Source organism: Carlito syrichta, unplaced genomic scaffold (genome assembly GCF_000164805.1).
Source record: "Carlito syrichta isolate Samal-C Ts95f unplaced genomic scaffold, Tarsius_syrichta-2.0.1 Scaffold222196, whole genome shotgun sequence".
NCBI classification, from domain to species: Eukaryota; Metazoa; Chordata; class Mammalia; order Primates; family Tarsiidae; genus Carlito; species Carlito syrichta.
The window spans coordinates 69459-91581 of record NW_007166292.1 but is presented as its reverse complement, the minus strand read 5'-3'; the positions used below and the strand labels follow the sequence as shown (position 1 = coordinate 91581).

The following is a 22123-nucleotide window of genomic DNA, read 5'->3' as shown; positions in this document are numbered from 1 at the left end:
TAAAAGGTTCAATTAATCAACAATACATATCTATCTTAAACATATATGCACCCAAAGTAGGAACACCAAGTTTTATAAAGCAACTACTAGAAAAACTTAAAAAAATTATTGACCCTAACACTCTCATAACTGGGGACTTAAATACCTAACAACCCTAGATAGATCATCAAGAAAAAAATCAACAAGGAGATCTGAAACCTCAACTTGACACTTTACCAAATGGACTTAATAGATAACAACAGAACATTCTATCCAACAACCATGGAAAACACATTCTACTCATCACCATGTGGAACATACTCCAAGATCAACCACACCCTCAGCCATAAATCAAACTTAAACAAATTTCATAAGATCGAAATACTGCCATGCACCTTCTCAGAACTTAGTGGAATAAAAATAAATATTGCCACCAACAAGACCCCTCCAAAAAAACACACAAAGACATGGACACTAATTAGCATGATGTTGTACAACTCCTGGGTCAAAAAAAAAAAATCAAAAGATTCTTGGAAACAAATGAAAAAGCAAAACACATCTTAGCAAAACTTTAGGATGACATGAAATCAGTTCTAAGAGGGGAACTTATAGTCTCAACACACATGTCAATAAAATCGACCTTGAGTTCAGAGCCTAACAAATTACTTAAGGGAGCAGGAAAGGCAAGACCACCAAAACCCTCCCTTCAGCAGAAGAATCCAAATACCAAAGTAAAAGCCCAAATATGGGACACGGAAGGCAAAAATATCATAGAAAATCAATGAGGCAAACAGCTGGTTCTTTGAAAGAATAAACAAGATTGATGAGCCCCTAGCCAGACTGACCAAGAAAAAGAGAGAAAAAGCCCAAATAAACACAATTAGAAATGTGAAAGATCAAGTCACAATTGACCCTGAAGAAATCAAAAAGATTATCAGAGATTACTATGCACACATATCTGGAAACAAACTTGGAAATCTAAAGGAAATGGAGAACTTTCTGACATCACACAACCTCCCAAGTTTGAAGCAAGAAGAAATTGAAACCCTAAATAGACCAATAACAACCCAGGAAACTGACTATGTCATAAGAAATCTACCTACAAAAAAAAGCCCTGGACCAGACAACTTTCTAGTAGAATTCTACAAAACATACAAGGAGGGGCTGATACAAATCCTACTGAAAGTATTCCAGGCAATTGAGAAAGACAAAACTCTCCCAGAATCATTTTATGAAACTAACATCACACTGATACCCAAACTGGGTAAAGACTCAGCAAGGAAAGAGAACTACAGGTCAGAACTATTGGCCTGTAGTTCTCTTTCCTTGCTGAGTCTTTACCCAGTTTGGGTATCAGTTTTGAACATAGATGCAAAAATTCTCAACAATATTCTAGCAAATCAGATCCAACAACACATCTCAAAAATTATCCACCATGACCAAGTAGGCTTCTTCTCTAGGATGCAAGACTGGTTCAACACCCACAAGACCATAAATGTAATTAGGTACATCTTGTAAAAACAAGAACTACATGATTATATCATTAGATCCAGAAAAAGCTTTCTGACAAAATCTAGCACCTCTTCTTGATAAAAACCCTTGAATACCTAGGCACAGAGGGAGCATATCTTGAAATAGTAAGAGCCATCTACAATAAACCCACAGCAAAACATATTGCTAAACAGACAGAAACTGGATACATTTCTCCTAAAAACTAGAAGAAGACAAGGCTGTCTACTTTCATCCCTCCTGTTGGAAGTCCTAGCTAGAGCAATCAGACAAGAGAGAGAAATCAAAGGTGTCCCAATAGGAAACCAGAAATCAAGTTATCTCTCTTTGCTTACTATATAATCCTATGCCTTGAAAATCAAAGAAATCTGTCAAAAGCCTCCTTGTACTGATAAAGAACTTTGGAAACGTTTCAGGGTACAAAATCAATGTGCAAAAGACAGTTTCATTTTTATACATCAACAACAAACAGGCAGAAAAAACAAATAGAAAGTCCAATCCCATTTACAATAGCCACAAAGAAAATAAAATACCTCAGCATCTTTCTAATCAGAGAAGTGAAAGACCTTTACAATGAAAACTACAAAACACTGCTCAAAGAAATCAATGGAGACACAAGCAAATGAAAAACATTCTATGCCCATAGATTGGAAGAATCACCATTGTTAAGATGTCTGTCCTACCAAAGGCAATCTACAGATTCAACACAATACCCGTTAAATTACCAACATCATTCTTCTCAGACCTGGAAATGACAATACAGAAGTTCTTATGGAAGCATAAACAATCATGAATAGCCGAAACAATTCTCAACAAAAGAAACAAAACAGGAGGTATCACATTTTCAGACTTTAAACTTTACTATAGGGCTACAATAATCAAAACAGCCTGATATTGATGCAAGGACAGGCACATAGACCAACAGAACAGGATAGAGATTCTGGAAGCAAAACCTCAATTTCTCAACCAACTCATCTTTGACAAAACCTCCACCAACAACCACTGGGGAGAGAGAAACCAGTTCAGTAAATGGTGCTGGGAAAACTGACCACATTTCAGAAGAAACAGGACCCTTACCGATCATCATACACACAAATCAACTCCAAATAGATCAAAGACCTAAACATAAACCTCAAACTATAAGAATCTTAGAAAACACAGGAAACATTCTTATGGAAATTAGAATAGGCAACCAATTCCTGATCAAAACACCGAAAGCCTATGCATAAGAGATAAGATAGACACATGGGACCTCATCAAACTGAAAAGCTTCTGCAAAGCAAAAGAAATCATTAAGAGATTGGGGAGACAGCCCACAGAATGGGAAAAAACATATGCCAACTGTATATCTGTCAAAGGTCTAACATCCAGGATCTACGAGGAACTCAAATGCGCCGAAAGGAAAAAACAAAAACAAAACAAAAAACCAGCCTTTAAAAAGATGGGCAAAAGATGAATAGAGACTTCTCCAAAGAAGACATATGAGCAGCCAACAGACACATGGAAAAATGCTCAGCCTCACTAATCATCAAAGAACTTCAAATCAAAACCACACCGAGATACCAACTAACTCCAGTCAGGATGACCATCATCAATAACACAAAAACAACAGATGCTGTCAAGGATGCAGAAAAAAGGAAATGCTTCTACATTATTGGTGGGAGTGTAAACTGATACAACTTCTGTGGAAAACAGTGTGGCAATTTCTAAAAGATCTAAAAATCAACGGTCCATACAACCCAGCAGTCCGCCTTCTAGGAATATACCTGAAGGAACTAAAATCATTCTACAAAAAAGATACCTGCACATACATGTTTATTGTAGCACTGTTCACAATAGCAAAAACATGGAACCAACTGCCTATCAAAAGTGTACTGGATTTTTAAAATGTGGTACATATACACAATGGAACGTTACACAGCCATTAAGAAGGACAAAACTATGGATTTCACAGCAACTTGCATGGATATAGAGTCTTTCATACTCAGAGATCTATCACAGAAACAAAGAACTGAGTACCACACGTTCTCATTCATAAGTGAATCCTGAACATTTATCATAATACTACAAGAAAGCGATTGGCAGTAGTGGGACACTGCAAGATGGGGGGAACATGACATCAATAAGGGTATCTGATCCCAAACCAGGCAAAGTAATGATCAGTGGGAGGCCCAACTTCACCTGTACAATGACCACTTACATACCTAATCCTAAATTGTATCCCATGTCTTTAAAATTAAATTGAATTAATTTTAAAAAGTAAAGACCCTTAGCCAGGGGACTAAACCCAGTGATGTCAGCCTTACCTATTCCGTGTATCCAAAGGAGGGGGAAGAGGAACCTGCCAGCCCAGATGACAGTCCTATGGGCTTCTTTGCTCCTGGTGTTTGCTGATTCACAGTTTTTATTTTACTCCTGAACTTCCTTACAGAGAATCTTTCTTGGCTCATATATTTAGGGGTTCAGGATAATGTGTTCTGTTTTCTCCATCAATCCAGTTCACCTTACTCTCTTCTTCTAGAGTTCCCTCAATTTTTCTTCTCCCTTGCTAGCTCTTTTTAATATACATGGATGTTAAGGTTTATTTCTGGCTTATATCATTTTCTGTTTCTGTGGAATCTCAGAAAAGAGAGAAGACAGATACATTTGCAAAGATCTCTGCTTTTACTAATAGTTTTCTTTAAAGAGAAATTATTTTGCCGTTTTTATAAAAGTAGTACCTTATTATAAAGAAATTAAGCAAGTTAGAAATTGAACAAAGAAAAGTTTTTAAACTACCCATAATAATCATCATTAATATTGAGTGAACAGCTTCCAGATATTTATCTATGCAAATATATAGAAAGAAGAACAGCAAGAGAAAAATACTTCTAGGAAAATGAGATCTGTAGTATTTTAAATAAAAAGTAATTTATTTAACAGAAAGAAAGGAAACAGATAAAATAAGGGAAATTGTTAAACTTTAAGTAAATGCTTCTTCGCCAAAAACAAAATCACTTCTTCAAGGATTCCTCTAAAGTTATGGAAAATACTGAGAAATTGGAATCCATGGTTTTTTCTACCTCATGATACAAAATATATAATCTCCTATGAAAGAGATTAAGTCACCAACACTCTCATGTCTCCTCCTCTTTCCTACTTTATTTTTTGTTAGGTATATATTTTTTATATTGTCAAAGTATAAGGTAATTCTCATTGTAATATACACACCAAACTTCATGAAATTGTTTAGTATTTGTTCTATATGGATTCATTTCTAAGTCTTTTTATTACTCTTTCTTTATTACTAATTTCTTCATTTAGATACATATCTTCACTATGTGGATATTTTTTCTTTTTGGTGAAGCATTTTTTTTGAAGAAGGGCTTATTGTGCTGTGTTCACTGAGTTATTTCATGTTGATTATGTCCATTTATTATCTTTATACATGAATGACATCTTCTCTAGAATTAATCTTCTTTTGGTGACACTTTTGTTTTACTAAATATTATAGACACTGTCTTATTGCCTTTTTAAAATGAGTGTGCCTATAATAGGAGTCAGCCTGATTTTCTTTCGGTTTCTAAGTGATTTATTTTTCTGTCTGGGTGCCCAAGGAATTCATTATTTATTCTCTGAATCTTTATTTTTTTAAATCCAAAATCTTCAGCAGAATATATTTGCCTGTTATTGTTAATGGATGAAATGTTTCTATGACCCTTATGTATTTTTTTCTATCTGCAAGTTTAGTTTTTTTTATTTTAAGGAAACTTTCTTTTAATATATCTTTGAGTGATTTTTCTATTCAATTTTTCTGTACTTCTGAGATTTTAAATTTGTGCTACCTTGTTTTAATGTGTAAATTAAATTAACGTGCAAATTTAGTTTTTTTCTACAGAGCCAGTTTGCCTTTTAAAAATTTGCATTTATTATGATTATATCAAACTATTCTATTAATAGCATAATTTAAATTTTTCTGTTATGAAATGCTCATATATACAAAAAGAAGTGAGTGTAAGTCATAAAGAATGGCAACTACGAACTTCACTACCCTCACAATTCATCCTAACAACTAGAATAATATCTGTATGCTAAAATTTCTATATGCTTCTTCCAGATTTTGTGCATTTCCCCTAGGTCTCAAAAGTTACTATTATCTTGAGTTTTACATTTAGCATAAGAATTTTTAAAAATAATTTAGTATCCTAAATAATTTAGTTTACTTTTTAATGTGTTTGATCATTTTTATTAAAGGAGTCATACTACTACATATTCTTTAGCTATTTCCCCTTAAAATTATGCTTGTGAAATTTATTGATGTTAACACATATGTGCCTTTAGTTCTTTCTTTCTCACTGCCGAATAATATTCATAGTATGGATATGCTACCACTTATATATTCACTTTTCTGTCAATAGTTACTTCTAGTTTACTTTAAAACTTTGTTTCTTGTGTGTGTGTGTGTGTGTGTGTGTGTGTGTCACATTTTATTTTTTTAACTTAAAAAATTTTTTATTTTAAAATTGTGGGGTACAATTCAGGGTTAGGTATACAAATATTCACTGTGCAGGCACCCTTGTTGATGAGGTGTGTCCCCTCTTCCCCCAGGCAGATTCCCACTACTGCCAATCTCACCTCCCACCCCCTTATCCCCTGCAGTTTCCTGATACTGTCAATCCTTTTCTTATAGTATTATGGTAACTGTTCAAGGTCCACTTATGAGTGAGAACATGTGATACTCAGTTTTTTGTTTCTGTGAAAGATCACTCAGTATTATAGATTCTAATTCCATCCAGGTTGCTGCGAAGTTCATGATTTTGTTCTTCTTTTTGGCTGCGTAATATTCCATTGTGTATATGCACCACATATTTTTATCCAGTCCTCTTTTGCTGGCAAGCACAGTTGGGTCCATGTTCTTGCTATTGTGAACAATGCTGCGATAAACATACATGTGCAGGTATCTTTTTTATAGCATGATTTGAGTTCTTTCAGGTATATTGCAAGTAGGGGGATTGCGGGGTCATATGGAAGGTCAATTTTTAGAAGTTTTCCACTGTTTTCCACAGAGGTTGTACTAGTTTATACTCCCACCAACAGTGTAGAAGTGTTCCCTTTTCACCATATCCTCTCCAGCATCTGTTATTTTTTGAGTTATTGATGATGGCCATTCTGAATGGAGTTTGGTGGTATCTTGGTGTAGTTTTAACTTGCATCCCCTTGATGACAAGTGAGGCTCAACATTTTTTCATGTATCTGTTGGCTGCTCGTATGTCTTCTTTTGAGAACTGTCTGTTCATATCATTTGCCCACTTTGTAAATGGGGTTTTTTTTTTCTTTTCAGCACGTTTGAGTTCCTTGTAGATCCTAGATATTAGGCCTTTGTCAGACATGGAGTTGGCAAATATTTTTTCCCAGTCTGTGGGATATCTCCCTGCTCTCTTGATGGTTTCTTTGGCTTTGCAGAAGCTTGTCAGTTTGATGAGGTCCCACTTGTCTATCTTATCTCTTATGGCATGGGCCCTTAGGGTTTTGATCAGGAATTAGTTGCCAGTTCCAATTGTCATAAGAGTGTCTCCTGCATTTTCTAAGGTTCTTATAATTTGAGGTTTTACATTTAATTATCTGATTCATTTAGAGTTAATTTTGGTGTATGGGGATAGGTAGGGGTCCTGTTTCAATCTTGTGCATGTGGTAAGCCAGTTTTCCCAGCAGCACTTACCGAATAGGTTCTCATCTCCCCAGTGGTTGGTGGTGGAGGCTTTGTCGAATATGAGTTGGTTGGGAAATTGAAATTTTGCTTCTGGAATCTCACTTCTATTCCATCGGTCTATAAGCCTGTTCTTGTACCAATACCAGGCTGTTTTGATTATTGTAACTTTATAATAAAGTTTAAAGTATGGGAGTGTGATACCTCCTGCTTTGTTTTGTTGTTGTTATTGTTGTTGTTGTTGTTTTGCTGAGGATTGTTTTGTCTATTCTTGGTCATTTATGTTTCCATATGAATTCCTGTGTTGTTGTCTCTAGGTCTGAGAAGAATGTTGCTGGTAATTTGATGGGTATTGCGTTAAATCTGTAGATTGCCTTAGGCAGAATGAACATCTTAACAATGCTGATTCTTCCAGTCCATGAACATGGAATATTTTTCCACTTGTTTGTATCATCTTTGATTTCTTTGAGCAGTGTTTTATAGTTTTCATTGTAAAGGTCTTTCACGTCTCTGGTTAGGAAGATGTCAAGGTATTTCATTTTTTTGTGGCTATTGTGTTTTTTATTTGAGTTTCTGTTTGTTTAGCAGTGTATAGAAATGCAATGGCCTTTTGCCCATTTATTTTATAGCCTGAGACTTTTCCAAAGTCCTTTATCAGTGCAAGGAAGTTTTTGACAGGTTCTCTTGGGTTTTCAAAGTATAGAATCATATTATCTGCAAAGACAGATAATTTGACTTCCTCTTTTCCTATTTGGATACTCCTGATTGCCTTCTCTTCTCTGACTGCTCTAGTTAGGACTTCCAAAACTATGTTTAATGGGGGGGTGAGAGTGGGCATCTTTGTCTTGTTCCAGTTTTCAGGGGAAATGGTCCTAATTTTTGTCTATTTAGCAATATACTGGCTGTGGGTTTCTTGTAGATGGCTCTTACTATGGCTAGATGTTTGAGGGTTTTTATCAAAAAGCAGTGCTAGATTTTATCAAAAGCTTTTTCTGCATCCAATGATATAATCATGTGTTTTTGTTTTGTTTTGTTTTGTTTTGTTTACATCTGTTGATGGTCTTACAGAATGGTCTTATGAATGTTGAACCAGCCTTGCATCTCAGTGATGAAGCCTACTTGGTTGTGGTGGATGATTTTTGAGATGTGTTGTTGAATCTGGTTTGCTAGGATCTTGATGAGAATTTTAGCATCTATGTTCATCAAGGATATTGGCCTATAGTTCTTTTTTTGTTGGATCTTTACCTGGCTTGGGTATCAATGTGATGTTAGCTTCATAAAATGATTTGGAGAGAGTTCCATCTTTCTCAATCACCTGGAATACTTTCAGTAAGATTGGTATCAGTTCCTCCTTGTATGTTTTGTAGAATTTTGCTGGAAAACCTTCTGGTCCAGGGCTTTTTTCTGTAGGTAGTTTTCTTATGACATAGTCAATTTCCCGGATTGTTATTGGTCTATTTAGGGTCTCAATTTCTTCCTGTTTCAACCTATGGAGGTTGTGTGATGTCAGAAAGTCCTATATTTCCTTTAGATTTTAAAGTTTGTTTTCATACAAATGTACATAGTAGTCTCTGATAATCCTTTGTACTTCTTCCGGGTCAGATGTGACTTCATCTTTTGTGTGTCTGATTGTGTTTCTTTGGGCTTTTTCTCTCTTTTTTTTTTGGTCAGTCTAGCTAGGTAATCATTGATCTTGTCTATCCTTTCAAAGAACTAGCTTTTTGTTGTATTGATTTTTTGTATTATCTTTTTTGTCTTCTATGTCCCAGATTTGGGCTTTTATTTTGGTGATCTGGATTCTTCTGCTGAAGTTAGGGTTTTGATGGTCTTGCTTTTCCAGCTTCCTTAGGTGACTTGTTAGGCTGTTAACTTGTGATCTTTCCATTTTCTTCATATGTGTTTGTAGAGATATGAATTCCACTCTTACTACTGCTTTCATGGCATCCCAGAGATTTTGGTAAGATAATTCTTCATTTTCATTTGTCAGGTATCTTTTAATCTCTGTTTTGACTTCCATGTTGACCCAGGAGTTGCTTAGTATCATGCTGTGTAGTGTCCATGTCTTTGTGGGTTTGGGGGGAACTTTGTTGGTGTTGATATTTACTTTTATTCCACTATGGTCTGAGAAGGAGCATGGCAAAATTTCAATCTTCTGAAATTTGTTTATGCTTAATTTATGACCAAGGATGTGGTCTATCTTAGAGTATATTTCATGCGGTGATGAGTGGAATGTATATTTTGTGGTCATTGGGTGGAGTATACTGTAGGTATCAATTAAGTCCATTTGGTCAAGAGTCACATTGAGGTTCCAGATCTCCTTGCTGAATTTTTGTCCTGATGATCTGTCTAGGGTTGTGAGTGGGGTATTAAAGTCCCCAGCTATGATAGTGTTACAGTCAATATCTTGTTTTAAATTTGCATAGAAGCTGCTTTATGAAAGTTGGTGCTCCTATGTTGGGTGCATATATGTTTAGGATGGATATTTCTTGTTGATAGGTTGAACCTTTTGTCATTATGTAGTGACTTTCTGTATCTTTTTAAATTTTTGATAGCATAAAGGGTATTTTGTCTGATATTAAGATTTCAACTCCACCTTTCTTTTGTATCCCATTAGCCTGAAATTTTGCTTCCCATCCTCTTACTTTGAGTCTGTGAGTGTCCTTTTTGGTGAGATGAGTCTCTTGGAGACAATATATTGTTGCCTCATGACATTTCATCCATCTTGCCATTCTGTGTCTTTTCAGAGGTGCATTTAGTCCATTCACATTCAGGCTAATTATTGAGTGTTTATCCCTGTCATGAGGTTCTTAGAGAGTTGTTGTTCCTATTTGTTGTCTTTCTTTTGATTTGGGGGTTGATTCATGTGTGCTTTCTCTTATGAAGAATGTTGTCATTCTTTTTTCCTTTTCTTCTGTGTTTAATAATTTCTTAAGTGTTTCTTGTAGAGGTGGTCTAGAGGTAACCTAAGATCCTAGGGATTGAATGTCTGGGAAAGATTTTACTTCTTCCTTGCTGATGAAGCATAGCTTAGCTGGGTAGGTTATTCTTGGTTGAAATTGTTTATCCTAGCCAGACTTGGTGGCTCAGCCTGTAATCCCGTGCCTTTGGGAGGCTGAGGTGAGTGGATTGCCTGAGCCCGCGGGTTTGAGACCCACCTGGGCAACTTGGTGAGACCTCATCTCTACAATAAAATTAAAAATTAGCTGGGTAGCCGGGCTCGGTGGCTCAGCCTGTAATTCCACGCCTTTGGGAGGCTGAGGTGAGTGGATTGCCTGAGCCCACGGGTTCGAGACCCGCCTGGGCAGCGAGACCTCATCTCTACAATCAATCAAAAAATCAGCTGGGCATGGTAGTGCATGCCTGTAATTCCGGCTACTCGGAAGGCTGAGTTGGAAGGATCGCTGGAGCCCAGCAGGTCGAGGCTGCGGTGGCCGGGAGTGGCCACTGCACTCCAGTCTGGGCAACAGAGTGTGACTCCAACTCAAAAAAAAAAAAAATTAGCCAGGCATGGTAGCTGTAGTTCCAGCTACTTGGAAGGCTGAGGTGGAAGGATCACCGGAGCCCAGCAGGTCGAAGCTGTGGTGGCCGGGAGCGGCCACTGCACTCCAGTCTGGGTGACACAGTGAGACTCCAACTCAAAAAAAAAAAAAAAAAAGGAAATTGTTTATCTTTGAGAACTTTGAAGATTGGGCTTCACATTCTCCTAGCCTGAAGTGTTCTGTAGATAAATCTGTTGCTTTTCTAATTGGTCCTCCCCGGCAGGTAGTCTGACCTTTTTTCTCTTACTGCCTTTAGGATTTTTTCTTTTATACATACTTTGTTTAGGTGAATTATTATTTGTCTGGGAGTTGGTCTTCTCATTTGTTGTCTTGCAGGAGTTCTCTGAATCTCTTGTGTTTGAATTTCACATCACTACAAGATGCAGGAAGTTTTCTTGAATACTTTCATGGAATGTTTGTTCGATGGTGGTCTTTGTCTCTCTTTCTACCTCAGGGAGTCCAATTACTCTTAGGTTCAGCCTCCTGAAATAATTGCTCATCACTTGAGGATTTTGTTCTGTCTTCTTTAGCTTCTTTTATATGTTTTTGACAGTTTGCATTAGTTCAATGTGTTGGTCCTCAAGCTCTGAGATTCTTTCTTCTGTTGGGTTAATTCTGCTTTCCATGCTTATTAGTTCATTATTTATTTCAATCACAGTATTCTTTACTCCTGTTATCTCAGTTATCAACTCCTTCCTATTTTCCTCTTATCTCTCCTCAATTTTTTTAATTCTCTCTATTAATGTCTTGATGTCTGGGTTTGTAGTATGTGACCAGTCATTCTGGGAGCTCTTCATCGTTTGCATTCCAAAGTCTGTTTTCTCAGTATCTGACCTCCCAAGGGTCTGTGTGACACCTGTATTCTTCTTTTGATTTTTCTTCATTTGTGTAGATTTTCCTCCCCACTTTTTCCTTTTTTTCCTCTGTCTTCTTTAAACCTGTCGTTCAGGGCTGCCAGGGTTGCTTTTACTTCTGTTTGCTCAATCTCCTATTCTTCCTTATGTGAATCCTCTAGCTTCGTTCAATTCTGCAACTGGACTGTGGGTTGGGGACTGTACTTTTTTTGCAGTTTTGAGATTTAATTGAAGAGGGAGCTGTGATTCAAAATCTATCTGCAGATCCCAGTCTCCACCAACAGGTGTATGGGTACTCTGGAATCCCCTTCCCACTGCCTTGCACTCTGTCCATGCAGTGAGGGATAAGTTTGGTCCCTGAAAGCAAAATGAGATAAGAAAAATGAAAAGAATGGAACAGAAAAGAAGGGGAGGCAAGAAGATGGAGAGAGAGAAGAGTAAGAGGGATAACAGACAAACATACCAAATAACAAATGAAGAGACACAAAGACGGAAAAGAGTAAAAAAAAACTAAACAATCATACAAACACACAAGCCAACCAACCTCCCTATTGATACACTATTCCCCTATACAAACAGGAAGTCTTAAGGAAAAAAAGAGAAATCAGTAAAATAGCAGAAACAAACAAGTACAAAAATGTTATCAAAAACAGAGAGAAAGGAAAAAAAACTAAAGCAAAAAACAAACAAAAATGAGCAAAACAGATGAAGAATAAAAATTTTTTAAAATAAAAACAAGGAATCAAAATCGTTCCTGTAAGCCCAGCGTCCTTTCAGTTCTGATCTCTAGCTCTCATTGCAGGTCGGTAGGGTTTCTTACAGCTAGGGTCAGATGTCCCAGCCCTGCTGTGGAGGGAGGTTGGATCATATCTGGACTCAGTCAGCTTGTTGTCTGTCAGGTCTGCCATTCACATCCCTCCTGTATCCTATCTAGCCTGGGGAAGGGGCTTTTGCCTCTCTCAGTTTGTTGCAATTACCTTAGGTCCCAATTTGAAGGCTGGGTGCAGCTGGTCACAGCTGAGCGGAGCTGGGGGTGGGGGGATGCAGGTCTCTGCCTGGTCCTGGGACAGAGAAAATGGCTGTGGTGGGCACCTCTTCACCAGGTATGGGCCTCCTCCCTGGCCTTCCCCGCTCCTCTCTCTCCACCAATCAGACTCGAGGCTCCAGCTGATCTCTGGTCCCACCATGGCTGGGGGCCAAGGCAGGGGAGGTGCAGTATGAGACAGCCAGGTGCTGCAGGTTGGTGTGCACAGGACAGCCTAGGGTAGGATGGGGCTGCATAGCTAGTGAGCAAAACTTTGTTTCATTACTATAAATATTATGTACAGTTTAGTACATGTTATCTAGTGCACATGTTGAAAAATTTCTCTAGAACATGATTTCTAAGGAAAGATATTTCTAAGTTATAAGTCAATCTTCAACTTTACTAAATGATGCCAAATGGTTTGCTAAAATAATTTATGTAATTTGAACATAATATATCCTCTACCTCGATAATGATTATGTGTTATTCTGTAATTATGTTGCTTTTGTTCTTGCTTTGCTTTTCTCGAGTCTGAAATATTCCTTTTAATCTCAGTTCTATTACTCTATCATCTTTTCTCTAAATCCTTGTTTTATTTTGTCTATATTCTCTTTGCTTATTTATTCTTTTGTACTTTCTCATTTTATTTGTTCCTTGCAATAGTACCTGAAAAATAGGTACTATTATTATTCCCATTTTATAGGTAAAGAAATAGAATTCCAAGTCATTGTGTGTCTTGGCCACAGTCTTACAGTTAGTAAGTAAACAAGCCAAAACTAGTACCCAAGTCTTTCATCTCCACAACTCTACCTTTTCCCATTGCTTTGAAGTAGACTATAATTAAATACTATATTGTCTCTACAATGACCATTTATATACCTAACCCTGAAGTGAACCCCACATCTTTAAAATAAAATTTTTAAAAATTAAACTAAATGTAATTGAAAAGTGCTACATTGTGGAATACAGCCTCTAAGACTAATTCAACTTCCAAACTGAACAGGGATAAATAAACAACAGATTGATAACACATGTAACTTAATGAAAACTCTCCCAAATGCCACATAACAGGTGAAATCACTGCCCTGATCTATCTTGGAACTTGTCGTGGTGCCTAAAAAAATGAATTCTACTGTTGTCATCACCTAAAGTGTGAGTGTACACATGTGTGCTTTAAGCAGCTGATACACATGACAGAACTATTGTCATAGCGTTTAGAAACCCAATTTAATAACAAGAAAGCAAGATTAAAGCAAGAATATCGTGTGGGTTTACTTGTGTCTTGATGGTATGTGGAAAAAAGAAACTTTATTTGGAATCTCCCTGCATCCTGAACTCTTTTTTCAAATTTTCTTTTATTTTAAAGATGTGGGGTACAATTCAGTATTAGGTATTCAAGTGATCATTGTACATGTAAAGTTTGGGCCTCCCTTTTGTCCCCACTTTGCCTGATTTGAGATCCATCCTGAACTTTTAGAGAAGGACCAGGTCACCCAGGGAAAACCTGTGAAGCAATGGATGTGACGGAGGGGGGAGATTTCCTCGAGTTAGGGCCCTTTTCCACTAGTTGGAGGGACATAGTGCAGTTCATTTATTCCTGGAAAGAATATCTCTACTGAGCTGCAGTTTTGGAAGAACAGCACATGAAATAATAGGCTGACAAAAAATTATCTGTACTGAGAATATTGTAAGTCAAAGATGAGGGGAGACAGCAAGCCTGACTCACAGAATAGAGTCTTAAATCTGGAAGTAGCTGCTCTTGTATAACAGCTATTACTGGTTGAGTTTATGTCCTATTTTCAAATAGCTTTGTAAAGAAATTATAATCGAACTTTGGATTATCAAAGAACTATTCTTATTGTTTCCTAAAGATTGATCTGGGGAGAGAAAAATGCATTCAGTGAAAAAAAAATGCAAAGAATTCAAATAAGTTTGGATGTCTTTGATTTAACCAAGCCAACAGTTACCTTTTCTGCAGAATCCCCCAAAGCCATTAATATGCTAATGACTCCAAATTTGTAAGAATGATGTATATTACAAAGAAGTTCCAAAGTATTTGATCATGAAACCCTTATATTTTATTGACTCCTGGAACATATTTTGGGAAATTATGCTATCTTCTAATCATAAAATATTAGAACTGGAAGGGGCCTTAAAACAATTCATTTTAAACCCGAAGTCTGCAAGGAGTAAAACTGAAATTTAGAGGATTGAAGTGATGTCTCCAAAGTCACACAGCTCACTGATGGTAAAAGTAAAATTCAGTTTCTTGATCCAGTGTCAAATTAATCAAAAGTAGATGGAGTCACAAGGTGCAATCACCTGCAGGCAGGCCTGTTTGCTCCCTTCCAGGCATGTGGCTTGTTTTTCTTTACCAATGGAACCCAAAATTTCCCGTCTGATAATTCACAAAATTCTGTCTCTGAAGCACTATTATATCTCTGATCTCCCTGTAGATTCAAGAGTCTGGGATTATTCTTTCTAAATTCTGCATATAAGGCTTATGTCACACTCACTTGAGTATTTTATCATATTGATCCCTCTAGTTAAAAAAGAAAAGCATCCTGTTCCACGTTGATGAGTCTGTGGGAAAAGGCAGTTTCATACACTGAAGTCATTTGGACAAACTCAGACCCCATACACAGAATTGAGAAAGGGTTTAAAGGAAATAGGGGGAACTGTCTTCCCAGGTTTAATTGCATTATTATTTGTCAATAGACTATTATAATAAAGAGAAATTTGAAATAACCTGAATGCCCAATAATAGGGCATGCCCAATAAATAAATCAGTGCACCTCTAAGAAACATTATAGATCCTATAAAAGTTATGTTGTAGAACAATTCATGAAAAGATGTCTAAAGCAGAGCTTTCCAACAGTTAGCCAGGTACTGAGATATTGATGCCTTTGCTCTTGTGGTGGCTAGTCAGGGTCTAGTGTAGCCAGAGTCCCCAGTTCAAATGTCTTCAACTGCAAGCAACCTTTTGTCACTCAAGTGTACCATAAAATTATTGATTTTTAAAAAAAAATATGTGTCATTATGTTTTTTAAAAATTCAGAAAACTCCCCCTCCCCTCCCTTGGGGAGGTGAATCTCCTCCCTCTCCTTCTCTGCTCTCTCTCATTTGCTTTCTAAATAAATTATATTTTATAATCTTAAAAATAAATAAATAAATAAAAGTTCAGAAAACTGATCTAAACATATTGCATGAAAAAATATCATGAAGTATTATTACATTGAAATTTAAGACACACTCAAATATCATCTAGGGACTATACTCTGCCAACATTGAATGATGGGAATACCAGTAATTTTTATTTTTATGTTTTTGCTTGTCTGTATTTCTCTTTTTTAAATAAAATATTCCTTAATAATAATAATATAATAATTTTAATGCTTACATATATACCTTTTAATATGTCTTATTTTTGTTTGATCCTCAAACAAACCTAATTTTTTTTTTAATTTCAGATTTGAAACTAATAGGAATTGGACAGGTTGTTGCAGGCAGGAAGTAAAAAGTGGGAATGAGACCTATCTGAAAGGTAGAAATAAGAAAACGCAATAACAAATTATCTTTGGGAACTAAGAATACCACCAGGACATTGAGGATTGTGGTATTAGAGACCAAAACAAAATTATGGAAATACAATATTTTACAACGATTTTAGGGACAAACTTAGAGGAATGATTAGTGTTCAGGAAGTAGCTGAGTTTGGATGCTAATTTTGAGGAGATGGCAGAGCATATTGGTTGGAAGTGTCCCAGTGGTTGTTGAAACTCAGGTGAGAGAATAAACCTGAAGATGTAGTTTGGATCTACAGGTGCAATGGAGCTGTGCAAATGACTTGACTTTCCTGGAAAAAGAATGTAGAAGAAAAGCAGAACATTAAAAACTTTAATCTTTGGACCTTGTCTCCACAGAACTCCCAGGAACTAGGACTTTTGTGTGGGATGATGATAGAATGGAATTCCAAGAGTCCTTGGGCCTGAATGAATGTTGCCAATAAATGACATGTTCAAATAGTTTTCTTTACTGTTCTTTCTTATATCAGAGCTTACTTGATTTTAAAACATAAAGTTAAATAGAAAAGACATTAAGATTATAGGGCGTGTGTTGGTGAGCAGCACTCTAGAAGACAGGATTAAATGTAAAAGACACCCTAGCCATTAGAAGAAGTAATTTGAAATTGAGAAGTTTCAACTGAATTATGACAAATGCACAGTATATTGCATTTAGGATGAGGAAAGGAATCAAGCTACAAAAGTACAAAATGAAAGGACTCTGAAAGGGTATAAATATAACAAGCAAATATCTAAAAGTCTCAGGGAAGAACAACTTGAAAAAGAATGTGCTATATACATATTTATGCTGGTGCATATAAGATATTTATTAGGAAATTTTTTTCAGACAGTAGAAAGACATAAATATAATACTTCAATCACCTTGTCACAGTTGGAACTAAGAAGAAATATACTAGAATATAATAAATGTATTTCTCTTTAGTTTCCCTTTTTAAAAAGAGCTCAAAGTTATTAAATTGAATATAGAGGACATCGCAGAAAATGAATACATAACTGTAAAAATGTACTCCTAAAGAAAAGTTTAGTAAACATGGTATTTATTTTTGGAATTAGAAATATCAAGGGATAATTTCATAAGGATCAAGATTTTAATTTGTGGAAGATCATTGTACAGAGCTGTTTGGCATTTATATTGCAGGTGGAACAATGGGAAATAAGTTGAAGCCATTAATTTTTAAAAATCCCCCCAAATGTATATGTGCATATATATATATACACATACATATAAATGAGTGTGTTTGTATAAAGAGTCTGAAAGAGTATACATTAAGATATTAATAGTTATTGTTTCTATGTAAGAGGATTATGGGTATTTTTGTTTGTTTCTTACTGTGTCTTCTTCTAAACTATCTTACTAAACATACAATATTTGTGCGGTAAGAAAAATAAGTTATTTTTCTTTAGAAGTGTTTCTAAAAATAAATGATGATTCTCCTTCCTATCACATTCTCAACTCCTTATTTATTTATAAAACTTATTTTTCATAAGAAAATGAATAACAATACTGCTATCCTGTTTTATGTTTTTCAGATGCTAGTGAAAAATAACCACCTTTCAGACAAGATCATTGTTTTGCCAGGAAAAATTGAAGAAATCTCACTTCCTGAGGCTGTAGATGTGATCATTTCTGAACCAATGGGATACATGCTGTTCAATGAAAGGATGCTGGAGAGTTATCTGCATTCCAAAAAATGGCTAAAATCAAATGGTAAGTTGGCCAATATCTAGTTTAGAAAAGAGACTAACTTCTCTGCAAAAACTTGTCACCCTTTTCCTCCCATATTTGATTTCATACAGAAACGAAAAGAGAACATTTCTATTGCAATCAATTATTTGATTTCTTCATCTTACCTTTCCATAACAAATTAGCTACTCTCCCAACTATAAGAACTCAGATATTCTGCATAATATTCAATAAGAAGACAGGTCAGAGTTACATGATTTTGTCTTTGTTCTGTCCCTTTCTTTCTTAATGAACATGGGCTAACATTTGACCTTTTGACTTTGGTTTCCTCATCTAATAACATATTATTGTACATAATCTCTAAAGTCCTTTCAAGTGTTGGTTGGCCTTCTAGAATATGAGAAACTCTCTGGGTTTTGTCTGTTCTTTATGGCATTATGTTTTTTCCTATTGTATTTCTCTTTCCCTAGGATCACTAAACATAGTGGAGATAAAAATACACCCAACATACATTTTAAATAAATTATTTTTACAAAATCCTTACCAAGTATGAATAATAAAGGTTTTCGGTTTATTTGAGGGGTCAGCAAGCACTGAGGTTCTTGGCATTTTGCACCCTTCCTTAGGAGACGTTTTTGCTTGTCACAATGGTAGTAGGTGGTACTGAGATCTGGTGAATAATAGATAGGGGTGCAGCAAAACTGTCTTCAATGCACAGAACAGTCCCCTGCATCAAATAATTATCTAGGCCCAAATATCAATAGTGCAAGATTGAGACCTGAGTTAGTGGGAGGCACCATTATGACTCCCATTTTTTAAAGAAAAAACTGAGACTCATGAGAAAAAGTAACTTGGCAAGAACACACATCTAATAAGTGACAGGCAGGGATTTGAAAATAGGTCTATCTGACACTGAAGCCTACATTCACGACCACTGCGCACACACTAACTTTCAACTTTTCACTAGAGAGCATAGACATGTTCTGACAGCAGGTGTTCTCAATTAAGGCTTAGAAGGCAACTGGCTAATTTTAGAAGTTGCACCTTTCATAATAATCTCAGCTCCTTACCCCAATTTTATTTACTTTAAATTACCAATGTTGAAACTCTCTACTCTGATATTCAGTGAAGACAAAATAGTGAATAACAGTGCAATTCATACACACACAGCATGTAAGTGAAGTTTGAAGTTCATCTATAATTTCCTACATGCTTCAAAATTCAGAAATAGGCACTAAAAAAACTTCATATAAAAAAATATGATCTGGCATGGTGGCTCACACTTGTAATCTCAGCACTTTGGTAGGCCAAGGTGAGAGGATTGCTTGAACCCAGGAGTTCAAGATCAACCTAGGCAATATAGTGAGACCTCATCTCTCCAAAAATTAAAAATAAAAAAATTAGGTGGGCATGGTGGCATATGCCTATAGTCCCACCTACTTGAGAGGCTGAGGTGGGAGGATCACTGGAGCCCAGGAGTTCGAGGCTGTAGTACCCACTGCACTCCAGCCTGGGCCACAAAGTGACACCCTGACTCAAAATTATAGATAGATAGATAAATAGATAGATAGATAGATAGATGATAGATGATTCGATAGATGATAGATAGATAGATAGATAGATAGATAGATAGATAGATAGATAGATAGATGATAGATGTATGTCCAAGCAACGTATACTTCAGGTGAAAAACTTCTTTAGCAACCTTCTTGGAAAACAGCCAAGGATGATGTTGGAAGCCTTGTGTGTATGTGATAAAATTGAACTGCACAAGATGAAAGTGAAGGAATAAAGTGGCTCAGATTTCCTCTTCAATGCCCCAAGGAAGAATTTTTTTTCTAGAGAATTTCAGATAGTTAGGTGCTTTTGTATAGTGAGATTCTAAATATAGTTAATTAACATGCATCTGTTGAGCCCCTCTTAAGCTGAATATTTAGACTTCATATCTGGGCATTTTTTCCCTCCAGATATTTGAAATGGATATGACATTTTACACTGGGTTATATATCTTTAACTAGACAAGTAGAAATGAATACTGATTTTATCGGCTTTCTAGCCTGTGTGTTCCTGAGGGAAGAATGATTTTTTTTCTAATTATGTATATATTCCATCAAAATAAGAAACCATTTAAAACATCAAATAATAATTAAAAGGCTTATAATGAAAAATAGTAGGCTTCTGCCACACCTCTTCCTATCCTCATACTGCTCCCCAAAGGCAAATGCTTTCAACTCTATTTGTTGTTTCTTCTATTATTTACCTACATAATGCTATATAAAATTATGATGTTGCTATTCTCATCATTCTCTGCTTCAGAATGTAACTGTCCTGCATAGTGGCTCCTTCCTTTCTTGATGCACCCTCCCACTTCATCCTCACAATATATTTAGATAGGTCCTCAATCTTTTATCTAAACCCTTGGGGCCAGATGCATTTCAGAATTCAGAATCTGGAGGACTTTAGAAAGTTAATATGATCACATATACCATGTATTACTTAATGCCCCCAGTGGGATCTGAGGCAACACTCTATAATGAAACACATTAGATTCCTGCAACAAAACATTTGAATATTGATACCAAGTGGAATAGATCAAGACTACAAATAGAGTAGTGTAAGTTCAGGTCAGGTTTTGTCATCAAATGTTGCTGCTGCAAACTTAAAAAAATCGGTTGCATTTCAGCGCTGTCTGGATTTCAGAATTTAGGATAAGGACATGTAGTTCTAGCTCATCACATGGTCAAATCAAGAATCAATGGTTACATTATTATGATGTAATGTAATGTAACTATTGTTGAGTGCTATATCAATTGGTATCGTAGATGTTCTGTGCTTTTGTGTATTTTCTCCCATACTCTTGTTTTTCCTGGAGTTCATGGCCTTGAGTGGTTGTTGTTTTGGTTTTTTTTTTTTTGTTTTTCATTTGCTTAGTTTTCATATACTTCTGACTAAACATTTCTGTGCTCCAACAGATCTGACAGATGTCTATCAATATTTATTCCTCTGTTCTTCAATTCTATTCTGAAGTCCTCTGGCCTCCTCTAGCAATGGTGAACTGGCTGCTCTCCAGCCCCTTGTACATTGCCATGCTTTGTCTTTCCATCATCATTCTTTTCTCTCCTCCATGTTGGTTTACATAATTTCAGCAAAAACATATTCTCTAACAACTTCTAGAGAAATGGTGCTTAAGAAGTTACTTTTTATTGAGTCCTTGGATTATTCTTTGGTCAAGAATTTAACTCAAAAACAATTTTTATTGAGTATTTTTAAAGCTTTCCTTGGGGGATTTCTGGCTGCCAATCTTGCTATTGAGAAGTCCAGTGCCATTCTGACTCCTAATCCTTTAGTGTAACATAATTTTTCCCTCTAGATGCTTTTAGTATCTTTTCCTTATTTCTGATGTTCTTGGTATGAATCTTTTTTAATTCTTGTGCTAGAAATTCACTAAATATGTTTAAGTAGAAGACTCATTTTCTTCAGCTCTTGGAATTTTTCTTATATTTTACCTTTGATGATTCCTCCCCTTTGTTTAATCTGACATTCTTGGAATTCCTATTAGGTTGAGGCTCACAGTGTCATCCTCTGAAGCTTCCCAAGTTTACACAAGCAGCAGCGATACATATTACTTCTCTTCGGTTGTGTAATATCCTTCTTCTGAAACTGAAAAATCACCAAACAATCATTATTGTTTTGATGATACCAATGCCTGCCTGAGATTTAAGTAAGAACATATAAATCATGTTATACTCGTGCTTTGCTTCTGACTACTTCTGAAAATACCCTAAATCAATGGTCCCCAGCCTTTTGGGAATGAGGAACTGCTTTCATGGAAGACAAGTTGGAGGAGAGGGATATGCAGTCAACCCTCACTGATAATATTAATCTGTGTTTGCAGCCACTGCCCAGTGTTGGCATCACTGCCTCAGCTTCACCTCAGATCATCAGGAATTAAAATCTCATAAGAAGTATGCAACCTAGATCCCTTGCATGCACAGTTCACAATAGTGTTCACACTTCTATGAGAATCTAATGCCACCACTGATCTGACAGAATGCAGAGTTCAGGTGGTAATGCAGTGATGGACAGTGGCTGTAAATCCAGGAGTTTCACTCACTCACCCACTGCTCACCTCCTACTATGCGGCCAGTTCCTGATAGGTCACAGACTGGTACCAGTCCTGGTTCATGGCCTGAGGGCTGGGGACCCCTGCCCTAAATAAAACGATCTGTTTTGTTTCAACAGACATGGAGGGTCACGAAGTATG

The 22123-nt window shown here is 36.3% G+C and overlaps 1 protein-coding gene across 1 annotated transcript in view; it reads left to right on the top strand.

Annotated features, from left to right (window-relative positions):
• The window catches only part of LOC103253341 (histone-arginine methyltransferase CARM1-like), a 147347-nt gene that overhangs the window by 84962 nt on the left and 40262 nt on the right, over positions 1 to 22123 (top strand). The window contains exon 6 of the mRNA XM_021709420.1: positions 17706 to 17883. Coding sequence (XP_021565095.1) covers positions 17706 to 17883 — 178 coding nt within the window. The remainder of the gene's footprint in view (positions 1 to 17705; positions 17884 to 22123) is intronic.